Source organism: Phoca vitulina, unplaced genomic scaffold (genome assembly GCF_004348235.1).
Source record: "Phoca vitulina isolate PV1807 unplaced genomic scaffold, GSC_HSeal_1.0 scaffold3, whole genome shotgun sequence".
NCBI lineage: Eukaryota > Metazoa > Chordata > Mammalia > Carnivora > Phocidae > Phoca > Phoca vitulina.
In genome coordinates this window covers 93,401,075-93,419,150 of record NW_022589706.1, presented here as the reverse complement: position 1 = coordinate 93,419,150, position 18,076 = coordinate 93,401,075, and the positions used below count along the sequence as shown (strand labels likewise).

The window sequence follows — 18,076 nt, the reverse complement described above, 5'->3', positions numbered from 1 at the left end:
ATTCAGGCTGGGTAATGTTAATTTAGCTTCAGAAAGAGCAGCAGTCAGCATTATTTTATTACTCTTCTCATCCAACGCTGAAGGAATACATCCCATACACCACATCGACATGCTTTCCGTGGAAGGACGGAAGCCCCTAAACCTGTTTATAACTTCATTCTGTCAGTATGTTTTATTATTTCTCTTCTTGAATATGTAATTATATGTATATCATGGAACCCAATGAATTCTTCTTATTCAAGCCTGTTGCTATTTAAGTCACTCCCTGAAAATTAGTAGGAGCTTTTGAAAGACATTCAAACAAGACAGAGTTATTTTTGTCTCCATGGTGTAGGCTGTATTTGGCACTTGTGTGGGTCCCCATGTCTTAACTGCTTCAGAACTTAGCAAGTACCTCTTTAAATCAGTGTTCTAGACATCTAGTCTCCTATTCTGTTAATGACACCTGAGAATATTTGGTGGGGAACATGGTTCTAGATTGGCTTTATATTTCATCATTTGTTTATAGTCCATTAATGTAAACCCCTCTTGAAAGATTTGCGTTCTTAGGTTGTATCATCTCTTGGCAAAATAAATCTATGATTGTGAATAAAGTTTGCCATGGAAAGACTTACTTTAGTCAATAATTAATATAATTGTGAGCATATCACCTTAGAATAGGGTAATGAGGATGACAGATCCATGTTAAAACATATTTAAGCTAATATTTTATACAACTTTATATGAGACTACTATTGCCAATATTCTCAAGTGTGTTAGCTTTCGTTTGCCCCAGTAATAAGTCACAAGCTATTTATATAGTTTCAGCACAGATCCAACTCTTAAGATCATTCAGAGACTACACCAAATTTTGCATAGAGTGAATTTCAATTTAAATGATATAAAGAGATCTGTGTCCTACTCCCTTCCCTATTCTCCTTGTTAATTTGTAACTAATGTGTGACTTAAGGAGACTGTTCATACTTGTCATCTATTTGTCGTGCTAGTTAGCTAACACTTGCTTTGCATTCATTCTTAATTTCATGTAGAATTAACGTGTACCCTTTGGCTTTCTAATATTTATTTCAACTGTAAACATTTTTGAGTGCCTTTTGTTGTTTCAGGCAATATAAGACCGTTTTGTACACAGTTCTTAATCTGGCTGTTATCCTACCTGTTTTCTAGGACTTTGCTGCTTATTTGGCATTTTGTGGTATTGTTCTTCATAATGCTCAACTCTATGAGACTTCACTGCTGGAGAACAAGAGAAATCAGGCAAGTCTGATTACTAAAGAGAGAGTATAGAAATTGTTTCTTTAGTTGTTAAATTTTTATCCAAGTAATATATGTGTATGATTGAAAGATCCAGTTAATATTTTAGCTGTATCTTTTAATAATTACTTCCATTTCCTATTTTCCATGCTCTGTTGCTTTATCACGGTTAGACAGTATTTATTAACTTAACAGATGTGGAGTTATTTGATTTATACCACTCTTTACTTGCCATTATCCTTTTCCTACCAATATCATTATGTCTGTCTTAAGTTACTGAATGGGCTGCATTTGTCATGTTAAATAAGGCTTTTAGTTCTTGCTCTATCAACTAGAGACATCATCTCATAATTCCATGCTTTGTAAAATGAGGATCTTAGCATGCCTCATCTTTCCTTCCCAACTGCTACTCCTTACCTTTGCTTTTCCCATCTGGACTTTTTCTGTTGCCCACGACAATAACATATATATTGTTCTACAACCATGGTTAGCTTTTAGTAAGCTTTGTCTAGTTTAATTCTAGAGTTGTGATTTAAAATAAAGTGTTTATAAAAGAACCATGACTATGTAAATGTTGTTCATATTACTTTTGTTATACAACTTTTAGTTTTTCCTGATGTTTCTGGATTCCATTCTTTTTTTCCCCTTGAACTGTTTGCTCTAGTGTAGCCTCATACCATTGGTTTTTCCCCCAAACTCCCCATTATTTAGGCATTCTGTTGAGTTCTTTTTCTTGGAGATCTCCGAATTGAGGTTCTCTGTTGCTTCTCTTCCAAGCTAAGCTGTTTCTCCCCATGCCTGCTGCATAGATATCATCATAGAATTTTCCTTCACTGCTTCCTCAGAAGGACTCCATTGGTTATCCACTGGATACCATAACTCCTTCTTCCTCAGTTTATGCCCTTATTTTACTGCAGCACATTCTCAAATAATTACTTGAGAAAGAATATTGATCAGGTAAACTTTCTGAGTCCTTGCATAGCATGAAAATGCCTATTGTACCATCCTACCACTTTGGGTATAAAATTCCAAATTGAAAAATCAGTTTCTCAGAATTTAAAGTGGTGCTTTGTCTTCTAACTAGCATCCGTGTTGTTCTGATCCTTGGCTCTGTGTAGATGTTTTCTTTTGTTTTTTGTTTTTGCTTATAAGCTTTTCAGATCATTTCTCTCTCTGCTTTTATAACTTAATTTTATAGGATAACTCTTTTTTTCATTCATCATGCTGGTAACTGGTCATCCCTTTCCATCTGGAGACTTAAGCTCTTCCATTTTATATAATTCTTTTTCATTATTTCTTTGATAATCCCTCTCTCCCACCCTCCCATTTTCTCTTTCTAGAATTTGTGCTAATAAGATATTGGATCTTCCATTGCCTTTGACTGCAGTATCTTCCTAACTGTTCTCCCTGCTCCATTCTCACCACCCATTAATCCAGTCCCCGTTTTTACAAACACAGCTGCAAGCCTGTCACTTTCTTCCTGCAGTCCATCACAGCCCAAGCTGCCTCTAAAGACACACAGGGCTTTTGAGGTTCTTTCTCCACTTGACTCTGCCATCTCATCTCCCCAGCTCTCCTCTTTACACTCTAGATGCTCTCTTAAAACTTGATCAAAACATGCAGTCTGCTACTGTCTCTCAATTCAGTTGTTTTTGACTGAAATATTTCCCTTCTGCACTTTACCTGAACGATTCCTGCTTATCTCTCAGGCCTCAGCTAGGATAGTATCTCCTCCAGTCAATTTTCTGTGATACCCTTTCTTCCTCCTCATCACACAAATATTTTTGTGAGATTAGAAGAAATTCTGTGGAATTCAAAGGAAAATGAAATTACCAGGAAAAACACAAAAGGAGCTCTTAAAACTTTGTCTGTTTTGGACAATATTTACTGTGCTATGTGAAAATGCTGATAAATGTTGATCTCAGAAGTTGGAAACAACAGCAACGTCAGTGTGTTTTATGTATCAGATGCTGTTCAAAATGCTTTATAAATGTTTGCTTATTTAGTCCTCACAATAGTCCTGTGATTTGGTATTACTTTTACTGTTATCCCCATTTTTAAGGAACTGGCCCTCCGTCCAAAGCTCGCAGAAAGGGAAGGCAGCATTAAAAACTGATAACTCTGGTTTTAGAGTCTGATTGTAACTGTTGTACTAACAGTCAATACGGAAGCTCTCTTGGTAAACAGAGACTTATATATTTAATACTTGAACGCAAACTTGGCTGTAACTTGTTAGATTATAAATAAATAACTTATAAACTATATAAATCATTGTATTGCTTTAATAATTGCAGATAATTATTAAGTAATAAGCTCTAAATTTTCCTGTCTAGGTGCTGCTTGACCTTGCTAGCTTAATTTTTGAAGAACAACAATCATTAGAAGTAATTCTAAAGAAAATAGCTGCCACTATCATCTCTTTCATGCAGGTGCAGAAATGCACCATTTTCATAGTGGATGAAGATTGCTCCGTGAGTACAGAGTATGATTTTTTTATTTTTAGAAAGACAGAAATTATATTCCTTAAAGCGCTGCTTTTAAACTCATGTTAGCCTCAGATCTCTCTGAACCCCAACTGTATATGGTTGTGTATGCAAAGCCAATCAGAGTATGAGCTGTTCTGGTTGAAAGGGGGTAGAGGTGAGGTTGGAGGATGCCTTCAAAGCACCTTTCACCTTTGTGTCCCTCCACTGAGTGGTTACCTTGGGAATGTCTGTGTGCTGTTTTTGTCAATGGCTACACTTCCTTGATGGAGAAATACATTGTCATTACAGTATGCAGACCTTTTGTGGTCAGGAATAGTGGTGCCCTGGTTGCTCTGAGCAAGTAGACCCCCATTCTGAATGGGTTGGGAAAAAACTTTCTTTTTATCAGAAATTGTTTAGAAACCAAGAGGCATGGCCCAATAGAGGCAGTATTATTAAAGGTGCCTATTAGTCCTAAATCCTTTACCAACAATGGAAAACCACTAACTGTTCTAATTGGTAGATTTCAATCCATTGCTGTGTAACATAAAGGAACAGATGTGTGTGGAAAGATGGAGTGTTCTCATTGAGTGCTGGTTACTTCTAGACAGGCCAATTGAGGTTGCGGTTAGAATCAGAGCTCCTGGCCTAAGGCAGTTTTCCTTTATGCAGTTTTTTTTCCCTTTTTAACCTATGAACCACTGTTCCTGGGATATTTCTTTTTGATGTCATTGTTTATTTTCTTTTTCCTTTAGACCCTGAGAAAAGGCTCTTCATTGGTGGGTTAGGAAAGAGAGTGGGGATCACCCATCACTGTGTGGTCAATTGTAATCCATATATGATATCTGAATTGATGGGTTTTTGGAAAGTAGAATAATAAAAGATACGTAATACTTATATTAAAATTTTAAAAATTGGTTTAGATAGTAAGACTGTACTATATGACTCATTATCTCAATTATTTTGTGTGTGTGTGCGTGCGTGTCATTCTCATTAACTGGCTATCAAATGAGAATTTACTGTGCTATAAGGTAATCAGTATTCTCATAGATATTATTTCATATTTTCAATCAGTTATAAAGTCTTCAATATGGACATGATTACAAGTAGCTATCCTTTTAAAGTTCAGGTCAGAATTCATTAATGCAGTAAGTCAATTTACAATTTATGCTCTGTGACCTGTTCTTTAGCATTTAATTTTTGAAAGTTATATGTACGGCACTCCTTTTTTAGACAACTTAAATATCACTTTAATTAACATTCAGCTTATGCTTTTACCAGTTACCATCTATCATGTCAGCAACTGACTTGGATCACTGGTGCTTTGAAGTATAGCTCAGTTATATGCCGTTTATATATTTTGCTCACTTTTTAACTTAATTTTAGGAATCAAGTGACTTGATGTTCATTTATATTATAACTTTTTGATTAAAATTATTTCAGCAACATGAGCAAAAATCCAAATGTAAGCAAGAAAAATACAGTACTCAGTTCTTCCTCCCCAAATTAAACTAATATCATTGTTTTATTTCTGTGTTTCCCTCCAATTCTTTATTCAGTTGTAAATACAGCATGGGTATGAATATGTATTCTGTTTTTTAATGTAATTTCAAAGTACTTCTCTATGTTGCTAAAATCTTCACAATTATTTTCATTAAGTATTCATAAAATATTACTGAATTGCATGTCTTTTAAAAAGATCTAACAACAGCAATCAATGTATGCATAAAAGCTAAAACATGAGGATGTTGAATAAATACGGAGAAAATTTGAAGCTAAGATATTCATTAGCACCGGCTAGAAAAACAAAAACCAAGTAATACGCAAACGAGCATTTTTGCAGGTGAGTCTCAGAAACAGTAAGAACATGGGAAGCAGACTTGAGGCTGCCAGGCAGTGAGTACTTGTGTCAGTTTAGTCTGAGAATAAGTTCAAAAAATATCACGAGTATTGGTGTCTTCCGTCAATTCCACCGACTTGCGTGTGTGTATCTAGATAGATTTCATTACATTGTCAAACTTACTTCTCAGTCTGTGTTGTTGCTCTGTTTTCAGGATTCTTTTTCTAGTGTGTTCCACATGGAGTGTGAGGAATTAGAAAAATCGTCAGATACTTTAACAAGGTAAAATAATTCATTCTCTGTCTTTATCACAAGTAAGCAGACCCTTGAACAGCACGATTGGAACCGTGTGGGTCTACTGAGAGATGGATTTTTTTTTTTTTTATAAATATAGTACACTACTATAGATGTATTTTCTCTTCCTTAAATGATTTTCTTAGTAACATTTTCTTTTCTCTAGCCTACTTTATTGTAAAATACAGTATATAATTCATATAACATACAAAATATATGTCAATCAACTGTATATGTTATCGGTAAGTCTTCTGGTCAACAGTAGGCTATTGGTTAAGTTTTGGGGGAGACAGAAGTTATATGCAGATTTTTGACTATGTAGGGTGTTGACACCCCATAACCCCCACATTGTTTAAGCCAGTATATGTAATGCTGGCTAAACTGTTTATTGTATGACCTGTTTAAGACGTAGAAGCTACGGGCTGCTTCCCTCCGACCATCAATAATTTTATTTGTAAAAAATACTTTACTATTTGATGACAGAGTTCCAGGACTTTTTCTCCCTACAGTTGACCTATAAGAGAAGTGCTAATATAGTGAATGGTGTCCAAGTCTAATATAGTGAATGGTGTCCCAAGGCCTGGGTAAGGTATTTTTGTGAACTGGCTCATTTAAGATCCATAAGTCTGTATTGCAATTATATGTTTCACTGCATATTAGACCCTCACTGGAAATTTGATAGGTTTCTGAACAAATTTCTCTTTGAGTCTGCTGTGATTTGGAATCAGCCACAGGGATTTAATTAATAATAGAAGGAAGCCTATGAACCCAGTCACACCAATACATATACCCGATGGCTAGAATGAAACCAGATCTCTATTGCAGTTCATTTCTTTGTCATGTTTTTTGTAATTTAAAAATTTGTATTAATTTTTTGTTGTTAATTATCACGTGGATAATACAAAGTATTGATACGATTGAGGTTAGGGATATCATTTCCCCAATTTTATTTGTGCTTTTTGAAGAACTTTAGAAAGGATTTAGAGTAAACTACCAAATGTTCTTTTTCAGATTCCCTTTTTCACCCTTAATAAAAATAAATAATTTTCATTGTTCATTTGTTTCAAATTATTTCACTTCCTACAATCATTTGTCTCAAATTATTTTATCCCTAATTATTGATGTTTATCTAAAAGCTTCATATGATCATGGAAATAGAACATTGTCTTAACTTTCCTATTTGTTATTAAAGTTTCATATTTTTTTCACTACAGTTGACCTATTGGAACATTATTTCATTTAGTGGATAGTGTTGCAATTAGCACAGTCCTCAGTAGCCAAGCTCTTTGGTAGTGGTGCTTTAAAAATAACCTCTGACAAATCTAAACTATAGAACATTCTATAAGATAACTGGCCTGGTTTTTTAAAAAAATCAGTGTCCTTGAACAAAATGGAGGGAAGGACTATCTTGGACATAATAGCCAAATGCAATGCATAAATCTTGGTTGGATTCTCATTAAAACAACTATCAATGAACAGTTTTTGAGAACAATTGGAAATGTGAATATGGACTGGATAGTAGATGGTTGATGGGGAGTTACTGTTACTTTTCTTTGGAAATAAAAAGATACTGTGGTTAGTAGGAAACTTTTTATTTTTAGGAGATTCATCCTGGTGTATTTAAGGATGAAATATTAGGATGTCTGCACCTTACTTTAAAATGGTTCAGCCAAAGATAAATAAGTAAATATATTTAAATTTCATATATTTAAACAAATAAGTATATTCACACAAACATATGTAGATAAAACAAATTGGTAAAACCATTAAAAATTGTTGAATCTAGAGTGGGATATTACTTTCAACTTTTTTGTATATTTCAAAATGTTAATAAAAAATTGGAAGAAAATTGTTGTAATGAAAAATTGGAAACAAAATGAAAATCATCTCTGTAGATCATGTAAAGCAGAATTGCAAAGCACAATTGCCTGAGTTTATAGCTATCTTCAAGAACAGAATACTTCAGTGGACAGCTGGTTTTGTTCAAACCCTCTTAATACTGACCCCCAGGATCGGTGTGAGGCCTGCAGACCTGTCTTCCATCCTCTTCTCTTCCCCTCATCCTCTCTCACGTGTTCTATCCTCTTATGTCTTCCCTCAGCAAGATGGAGATACCGTTGACCATAGTGACTTAAAGTTTAGTTGGTTAAGTGATTCTATGTAAATCAAGACTCATTACTTCTAGACTATTATTTTAACAGTCTGATACAATGAAATACGTTTTCTCTGATTAAAAGAATTTGAGGAATTAGCAAAGGGGCAGATGTAACTTGGGGGCAGCTGGGGAATTCATTTGACCCCTGGTACACCTGACTTAGGCCTTTTTTGCTGACTTGGGCCTGGGGTGCATAGGTAAAAGTAGATAAACCATGTTATCTCTAGAAATTTTTCTGGTACCTGGAGTTTTTCGTTCACAAAGTTAAATTGAGTAGCCGACCCCTGCTTCCCTCTTGGCATTGCTGGTCATGACAAGTATCTGTCCCATTTCCATGTGTGTTCTTTCCTAAGCCCCTCTGTGTGCCATTGTGTTTTCTGGCATATTGGACATTTAGTTTTAGTTAGTATCGAGTCCTTTTTGAATATATGATAATAAGCCCATGTCTTGGTGATTATGTGTATATCCCTTTTAAATGCTGGTATCTCCTGCCTAAATCAGTAATGAAGTTTCTTATTCCTAGGAAGAACATCAATATAATTTTGATTTTATGATGCCATAACATTTTTGTTGCTTTTTATAATGTTTTAGAAAGCTTCTAGATAAGACACATGTAAATATTTGATTCTTTTACTTTTCAGATTGCATAATGAATTGCTACATATATAAATATAGACATATATTTAATGTGTTTACATATGTCCATAGGTATGATACTGTATATTAAAAGTATAAAATGATGGAATGATATATGATATAAATGATATGAAAATAACATATAATATAAATGATATAAAATGACCATATATGGAATTTAAGAAATAAATGAACAACCAAAATAAAAAAGAGACAAACCAGAAAACAGAATCTTAAATACAGAGAATAAATTGGTGTTTGCCAGAGGGAGGTGGGTAAGGGGATGGATGAAATAGATAAAGGGGATTAGGAGTGCACTTATCTTGATGAGCACTGAGAAGCGTATGGAATTGTTGAATCATTATATTGTACACCTGTAACTAATGTAACACCATATATTATACTTGAATTTAAAAAGTAAGATCAAGAAAAAGTTTAAAATGTTGAGTTATCTACATTTACCTTTGAATATTTGTACAGCAGCATAAGTCTATATAATTACATTTTACGTATTGGCATTTTGATTTTATTACAAATTCAGCCTGATCCTCTAATTTCTAATGGTAGCCGAACAAGGCTATTTGGTGTGATAGTGACCTCTACTGGTAAATATGCATTAAAAAAAAGTATAGTCTGATTTATTTCTGACGAATACTATGTTCCCTTTCTGTAGACAAAATGGAAGGTATTTTTCCATTTATTTTTTTAATCATTCCAAGATAGTCTTAGTATAAAGATATTTTTATAAAGTCTAAATAGTTCAGGGTGATTACCTTAAAAGAGAGTAATTTAATGGATCATTGTAGCTGCTTCATTAACTAATTTTACAGTATTTAAAAGTATTCACTAATGCCTTATAGCAACTAAACATTTTATTTATTTAAAAAATAATGCTGGGGTCAGCGAGAGCTGCATCTCCACCGGTCATGATCACCGGTCCTGGGATCAAGCCCCATGCTGAACGCGGAGTCTGCTTAGAGTTTCTCTCTCCTTCCCCCTCTGCCCCTCCCCACCATGTGCTCTCGAGCACTCTCTCTCTCTAAAATAAATAAATAAAACTTTAAAAATAAAGATAATACATGGATTTAATAAGAATCCCAAATAGAGGGGCGCCTGGGTGGCTCAATTGGTTAGGCTTCTGCCTTCGGCTGGGGTCATGATCCCAGGGTCTTGGGATTGAGGCCCATATCTGGCTCCCTGCTCAGCTGGGAGTCTGCTTCTCCCTCTCCCTCTGCCACTCCCCCTGCTTGTGCTCTCTCTCTCTGTCTCTCTGTCAAATGAATAAATAAAATCTTAAAAAAAAAAAAAAATATTTATTTATTTAAAAAATATTTTTAAAAATTTATTTATTTAAAAAAATTTTTCTAAGATTTTATTATTTATTTATTTGAGAGAGAGAGAGAGAGAACAAGCAGGGGGAGTGGCAGGCAGAGGGAGAGGGAGAAGCCTGCTTCTCGCTGAGCAAGGACCCTGATGCGGGGCTTGATCCCAGGACGCTGGGATCATGACCTGAGCTGAAGGCAGATGCTTAACTGACTGAGCCACCCAGGAGCCCTTCAGCTAAACATTTTAAACTTAGCCTTTATACTAATGACACAATAAAAGGTCTTTAAGTGATGTAAATATTTTTTATTATTTTTATAAACATTAGATATTAAGCCTAATTTTGCCAAACCTCTGAATTAAAAATGATGTGTAGTGACTTCAGCATTTTGACAAAGGACTAAACTGATATTGCCACTTTACCAGCAGACTCTTTATTACATTGCTGAAATTGGTTATTGATAGAATTCAAGACTCTTCGATGCTCATCCTTAAACACTTTGCCAATCCAAACACTCTCCCATGAGATGAAATGCTAGGCAATTTTATGATGTCAGCAGTAAGCAAATCATTCTTTTAGACCAGTCATTTCAGTTGAAAAGCATTGCTCACTTGGCATTTGTCCAACCAACCCACTAATTATCATTTATAAATTAAAATAACACATTGAAGACAGATTTGCAATGTTAAGTGTAAAATGAAAAAATAAATATTCAAGGTGAACATTATACATAATCATCAGAATCACATCGTCAGTGAGATAAAGCACAGGAAGACATTTGGGACTTGGGTTGCCTATAAATTTCAGAAGGAAAGCTAGCTCATTTCCAGATGGTGGGAGGTTTTGGAGTTTCTGTGCTTCAGTTCATAAGAGCCACCCAATTAGAAGGAAAAAATGATATTTTAGTGCTGTAATTCCATGTCAGTTAACTTGATGTTAATTTATAAATGAACATTTTTATCATAAAATGACAAATGCATAGAATTAATTCTTTAAGCTCACTTTCTTGGAATATATATACTAGTGACACTGTAAAAAGTAGTAAAAAGGTTTTTACTACTTTAAAAAAGAACTGTGCATACTGAGTAGGAAAAGAGTGTAGAGTCTAAAGTCAGACTGATTGAAATTTAAGTTCCGCCACTTACTAGCTGTGGGGCGTTTTGTAAATGAATTAACCTCTCAAAGCCTCAATTTCTTCGTCTGTAAAATGGGGATACTGATAGCAGGATTGTAGTAAGGTCTAAATGAGATGATGCACACAAAATGCTTCAGAAAATTTCTGGCACGTAGTAAGTACTAAGTCAGTGTTGCCTGTTATTTCCATGTCTCTGATGTGTTTTTTGTCTTTGGTTTACATAGCTTGCAATGATTCCCATTTAGTTCTAAAGCACAAAAATTTCTCCGTGAGCCCCAGCTCCATGTCCCTGTCTTCCCGAGGGTATACTCATGTACATTCCACTGATAGCCACTGTGCAAAATGCTTTAGGTGTCGGAATTAGCCCAAGTCCTCCAAGAAGCAAATGCCAAGACTGGATTAAATGTGCAAGAAATTTATTAGGGGAAATCCCCTGTGAGGATAAAAGGGGACAGAGCTAAGAGAGCCATGGACCCCCCACAAGTCTGACCTAGAGTGAAAAAAGAGGGAAAAGAAGGGGAGTGGAGGGATGGGCAAAAGGGGTGAAGGGAAGTGGGAGACACAGGCTTGCAGTTATGGAATGAATAAGTCATGGGGAGGAAAGGTCCAGCATAGGAAATACAGTCAGTGGTACCGTAACAGCGATGTATGGTGACAGATGGTAGCTACACTTGTGGTGAGCACAGCAGAACAGAGTTGCTGAATCCTATGTTGTACACCTGAAACTAAGGTTAACATTGTGTGCCAACTGTACTTCAGTGAAGAGTGAGAGAGTGTGTGGAGGTGGGTGAAGAAGGAAGGAGTGTTTTGGACAGCCGGGCAGTTGTGAGGGTGGCAAGACTTCTGGGGAGTCCTCTAGCCGGTCTCCTGTCAGAAGAATCCCAGATCTCCCAGAACTGGGTCTGCCTTCGTATCCCTCTGGGCTCAGTCTTCATCTAGAAGCAGCCGCGGGAGGCGTGGCCTCGGTGCGTAAGGGAGCGAGGGGGGGGGGGGGTCCCGGGATCTAGAACACCGCAGCTAGAGACACCCGCCAGTGATGCTCCCTGCAGTTGGAGCTCTGAGAGGCATGGTTTAAGGCCACCATGATACTCCTGCTATTTAAAGAATGAGATCCATATTCTTTGCATTGCTCTTTCAGAATAATCCACTATCTGCCCTAGCCTCACATCTTCAGCCTGAAACCATCATTTTATTCCTACCAATCTAGTTCATGTTTCCCAAATACCCCATAGGTAGAACTCTTACATTTCAGAGACGTGTTTTATGCTGAGGGTTTTTTTTTTTTTTTTTCCTGCTGGAACACCCTCCCTTTCATCCCTGATGTGTTTCTCCCCATCCTTAAATCTTATGCAGCCTTTTACACATTTCTCTAATGCTACCTCTTCCCTAACCCACTCCATGTAGGTGTTATCTGTCGATCTTGCCCACATGTGTGGTGCTTGCATTTTACCAATTGCATTAACGAGGATTAGGCTTGACTGCAAATCATAACACCCCCCTTCCCAAAATAGCTTAAACCAGAATGCAGTATAATTACTCTCTCCTGTAAAAGCCCACAGGTTGGCACCTCAGGTGCTGCAGCTGTTCTCCACAAAGGCCTCAGGGCCCCGGGCACCTTGGGGCTTTCTACTCCACTTCTCTAGGGTGTGGCCCTTGCCTTCAGTGTCAGGGATGCAGCTCCTCTAATCATACCCATATTTTAAAGGGGAGTGGGGGCAGGGGGTGGCCAGTAAAAGGAAAGGCAGAGAGCATGCACCAGCTTTCTCGTACATGAGGTTTCTAGAAGCAGCCATATTTCTTCTTACAGCTGTTGACTAGAACTTACATGATGACACCAAACCACTGAGGTGGCTGGGCAGCATAGGGTTTGTTCTGTGTGGCCGTGTGTCCAGATCAAGACGAACAGAGGAGAGTTATGGAGGGGACAGCTGGAAGCCTCTGCACTGGACTCGACCCAAACAGGACATACAACTGGACGGGTTCTCCTCTCCGTGCTGTGTCCTGGCCTCTGCTAGATTGTAAGCTCCTTGTGACCGCTACTGACCTGCATGAGCTCGTCTCCCATGGGGCACTAGGGGTGCCTCTCGTGGGCAGGTGCTCAGTCTGTGTTTACTGAGTGCGGGAACTGAGAATTCACCAGCTTGTTTCTTAGAGAGTAAGAAACAAAATGGTATCGCGTACCTTAATAAATCTTAATACTTATCTTTCATTAAGGTCACCATTAGGGAAACTGAAAATTTTCAGGAAATTAAAAAGAAAAAAGAATTTGATTTCTAGTGATTTATAAGTAATTTAAATTACTTCTTCTCTATGTTAATGCCTGTAGGTCTGATCTTAGGATCTCTGGCAAGTCGCTTAACTATTTTGGGTTTCATCTGGCTCCCACTGTGAACATAAGGATGGTGATAAGAATAATAAAAGTCATTAGTAGTGTTATTTTAAAAAAGATTTGGACAAGGGTATCTTCTCCAGTGTACTTCTTTCTCCCCATGACCTCCATTCCATTTTTCTTACCTTTATTAAAGCTTCTTACTTTCTTTTCCTGAGACTTCAGCTATTTATGAATAGTTGTTTTTTTTTTTTTAATTATTTTATTAACCAAAATCCTGCACTTATCTCCTACCCTTTTCTTGGGATTCCACCCAGATAGTATGCATGAAAGAGGAGCCAGGTCTCAGGTTTGATTTGTTGGACAATCCGCGTGCCTTTACAGATGATCAGTGTCGTCTCAGTAAATGTCCATTCTGGAATTTATCTACTCTGTGACTATTGTCATTTGCTCTTTATTCTTTTTCATTTATATACAGTACTGGACACAGGTCAAATTTCACCCATTTTGACCAAGTTACACCAAAACTAAAGTGTACAGCAAAGAAAGGAAAGGCTAAAATATCTTGGCCAGGAATGAGGCCACAGACTTCAGGAGTCTTGGTGAAATCACTAAATAAGTAGTGCTCAAGAGTGCCATCCCAAGAGGCAGTTTGGTCAGGTTGGGCAGGCTGGGGGGGGAGGATGGAAGATAGGGAAAATATTGGAACTTCGAGAGGCATGTATTTTATTTTCAACTATCTCTCACTATTAGACTCTCCTATTTCTTCAGTTAGTGATATTATAATTAAGATAGGCATATCCTTATAATTTGAGTAAATTTCCACAACCTGACACTCTTTGCCCAATTCATCCCCATCTCTGGGAACATATAAAGTTTCCTGATGTAAAAACATGTTCTCTCTTGTTTTCCCAGCTGCAGCCCTGGCATTGTGCTTATGTACCCTCTGACATCTGATTAATCTTTAATATTCAGCCTATTAAGTAAGAAATGGGAAAAAACGGGAAAATACTGTTAAGCTCAAGAAAGTTTTTTGAAGAAGATAAATTTTTCACTTGAAAAAGTATCATAAAGTATCTCAAAGTAGAAAAAAAGAAGAGAGAAAACCTTAATAAAATTCTCCCAGGCATGCTTGATTTTCCCCTTGGTTTGAAATGTGTAAACGATGATTGTGGTGGATAAAGCAAATAATCGAGGAAGTGAAACAGGCACTAGACCTTAGTCATTCTATAATCTGAGGAAAAAAGAAGACATGAAAGAAAACTCATACGAATTTTACATGAATGGCACAAAAATCAACATGCCCATTAACAGTAGCAGTAGCGTTACTTAATGGCATTTTAAAATTTGTTTTAGACAGCTGAAAAATTGTGGGTCTTTGTCTTTTCAAAACATTTAAATTATAGTAACTACAAAGTTGCAAATCATCACATTTAAAGTGCATTTTCCAATGAAGATACACACTTTACCCTATAATTTAAGACTGGTGTGTATCTCTTATTATCATTAACTTTGTTTTGCCCATGTTTCTTCAGTGCACAGAAATAACTCATATCTGTTTTTTCCGCAGGGAACGTGATGCAAACAGAATCAATTACATGTATGCTCAGTATGTCAAAAATACTATGGAACCACTTAATATCCCAGATGTCAGTAAGGACAAAAGATTTCCCTGGACAGTAAGTAAACCAGTTTTGAACTTGGAGCTCGAACACTATTTTCCCATCAGATCTGTACTTCTAGGGACTCTTCAGCTGAAGGCCTAGCCCAAGAACTGGCTGTATTTCAGAGTGAACGGTGCTTTCCCTGATCTGATGAAGGAAAATACAATAGCTCATGACATCTGTTGAGGGGTGGTCAGCTGTACTCAAGTGTTTTTCCCTGTACTTTTCAGCTTTGTGATGTGTAATAATGAATGACCATAAACTAATTTATGGGGCAATTTAACTATTACCTACTTAATGTCAATGACATTCCTTACATAGTGTTGCTAGAGTTCTTGAGTTTATCCTTAAAAACTAAGTGCCGTATGGCTCGAACTGACTTAACTGGTAATCTACTACCGTGAGTAGCTCTATGGAGAAATGAGTATGTTTTCTTTGACAGCAAAGCTACAAAGATCAGTTTCTCAGGCATTGGAAACTTTGAATTCTAGTGTTTTCTCTCATCTCCGGAAAAGTGTTGCACTTTGAGCCGCTGCCTTGATTTTGTTATTTGGGTATCTAGAAGACCTCTTTAGAACTTTAGCGATATGGGCAATAGAAACAGTGGCAGTCCTAAAGAAAGACAAGTCTGTAACATGGAGCATCTGAAGTAATAGAGTGCTTTTTGGATTCTGCTGGTCTTGTGAAGTTACTGAGACATCTACTACACCAGTATAGTAAATAATTGCATAAAGATTTTGCTTAATATTACCAAAAGCTGCTTGGAAAGTTTAGAATGAAAAAAAAAAGAAATATAGGATATTTCTTACTCTTAATAATGTAAAAACTAATTGCTGCATATTGCATTTACATGAACTTCATTATAATTTGTACATTTTCTGCACTCTGATGTTATCGCCTGCTAATAAAAGATGAATGAATATGTTAGTGGTTTCAGATGTCTGATCTAGTTTATATAGCACCTAGTGGGAAAATCAGTCTCTTCATAATTTGCACCTGCTTTGTTTTATTTTTGTTTTTGTTTAGAATGAAAACACAGGAAATGTAAACCAGCAATGCATTAGAAGTTTGCTTTGTACGCCTATAAAAAATGGAAAGAAGAATAAAGTGATAGGTAAAGCCTTTTACTAATCTGCACTTATTAAAGAAAAAAATGTATTCCCAGAAACTTCTTTCCTTCAGGTGTAATTCTGAGAAATAGAACGTGTGAAAAAAAGATAAAAATTGGAATAATAAAAGAATTTTGAAATAATTTTATATTGATAAATGTTAATATACATTGTTAAATATCTTAACTATAATGTCTTTTAGTAATTATTATAATGCTTTTCAACAGGATTTTTGTTGAAGAATGATGTGTTGAAAGGTTGTAGACTGAGAGACATCAAGTTGATAATGTGTATTGTTTTAGAGAGTCTCATTTCTTGCTTCTGATTTTTTTTTAATATGGGGTTTACATTTTAGATTGTATTCATTCGTTCAAAAATATTTATTGAGCACTCCAGTGTTCCGGTGATCTGTAATAAATTGGTGAGCAAAGTGGAAATCCTCACCCTCAGGGAGCTTACATTCTTATATTAAGGTAATAGAAAAATGTCTACTTCAGGAATATTGGAAGAATGCATCCCCAGGAAAATATGGAATGATGTTACCTATTATTGACATATTTGTTTCTTGTCTATATTAAGAGTAGTACAGAAAGTATAAGGTTTTATATGACAATCATGCATGATTGACATGCGAAAGTAGTCTGAACTATTAATGTTGTCCCGAGAACTTGGAAATATGAGGACCTTCTAAAGGCTAAACTTTTAAATAGAAACCCTAATGAAGGGGCGCCTGGGTGGCTCAGTCAGTTAAGCATCTGCCTTCGGCTCGGGTCATGATCCCAGGGTCCTGGGATCGAGCCCCACATCGGGCTCCCTGCTCAGTGGGAAGCCTGCCTCTCCCTCTCCCACTCCCGCTGCTTGTGTTCCCTCTCTCGCGGTCTCTCTCTGTCAAAAAAATAAATAAAATCTTAAAAAAAAAAAAAAGAAAGAAAGAAACCCTAATGAAGGGAGGCTTAGAAATATAAATTTACCTTAAAAAGTCTGAGTAGTTTCCAGGTTGCAAGACTATAAATTTACCTTAAAAAGTCTGAGTAGTTTCCAGGTTGCAAGACTATAAATTTACCGGGCGCCTGGGTGGCTCAGTTGGTTAAGCGACTGCCTTCGGCTCAGGTCATGATCCTGGAGACCCTGGATCGAGTCCCGCATCAGGCTCCCTGCTCGGCAGGGAGTCTGCTTCTCCCTCTGACCCTCCCCCCTCTCATGTACTCACTCTCTCTCATTCTCTCTCTCTCAAATAAATAAATAAAATCTTTAAAAAAAAAAAAAAAAAAAAGACTATAAATTTACCTTAAAAAGTCTGAGTAGTTTCCAGGTTGCAAGACTTAACTATAATTTTATTGAAGGAAGCTATCAGTCAGAAAGGCAGCGGAGGGAGGTATTATTAAGGAAAATAGGGAAAAAAAGGCAAATATTGAAAGTACCTATTGAGGTTCTGTCCAGGGGTCAGGAAATCTTTGCCCACCCCCCCCACCCCCCCCCCCCCCGCCAAGTGGAGACAGATGCAGTAAGTTGTATCAGTGTGGGTAGAGTTTTCTGACCACGTGGTGAGGCCATCGCTTAGGGGGCAGTGGGTGTAGCAGGTTGTCGCGGTCGATGACACCAGTCCCTTTGCTGGTGTGAGATGCATGCACTGGCGTATGCCATTGAGCATCCCACCAGTCTGACTTCCCTTGTTCTGATTATTTTTTCCCAAGGTAGCTGAACTCATAGGAGGAGACTGTATTATTCGTATACTCAAAAATGCATTGATTGCTTTGACAGTTGTGTCTTCTTAGAAATCTGTGAGCTGGGCTTGAGGCAGTGGGCTGGAGTTGAGCAGGTGCATGTGCTCCTGTTCCCTGGGACAGATCTGTTTTGTGCTATCCGTGAATATT

The 18,076-nt window shown here is 36.9% G+C and overlaps 1 protein-coding gene across 3 annotated transcripts in view; it reads left to right on the top strand.

The window, feature by feature from the left end:
* The window catches only part of PDE5A (phosphodiesterase 5A), a 143,279-nt gene that overhangs the window by 55,402 nt on the left and 69,801 nt on the right, over window positions 1-18,076 (top strand). For all 3 annotated transcript variants that reach the window (XM_032401105.1, XM_032401107.1, XM_032401106.1), the window contains exons 5-9: window positions 1,165-1,254; window positions 3,585-3,722; window positions 5,771-5,838; window positions 15,000-15,108; window positions 16,120-16,207. In XM_032401105.1, coding sequence (XP_032256996.1) covers window positions 1,165-1,254; window positions 3,585-3,722; window positions 5,771-5,838; window positions 15,000-15,108; window positions 16,120-16,207 — 493 coding nt within the window. The remainder of the gene's footprint in view (window positions 1-1,164; window positions 1,255-3,584; window positions 3,723-5,770; window positions 5,839-14,999; window positions 15,109-16,119; window positions 16,208-18,076) is intronic.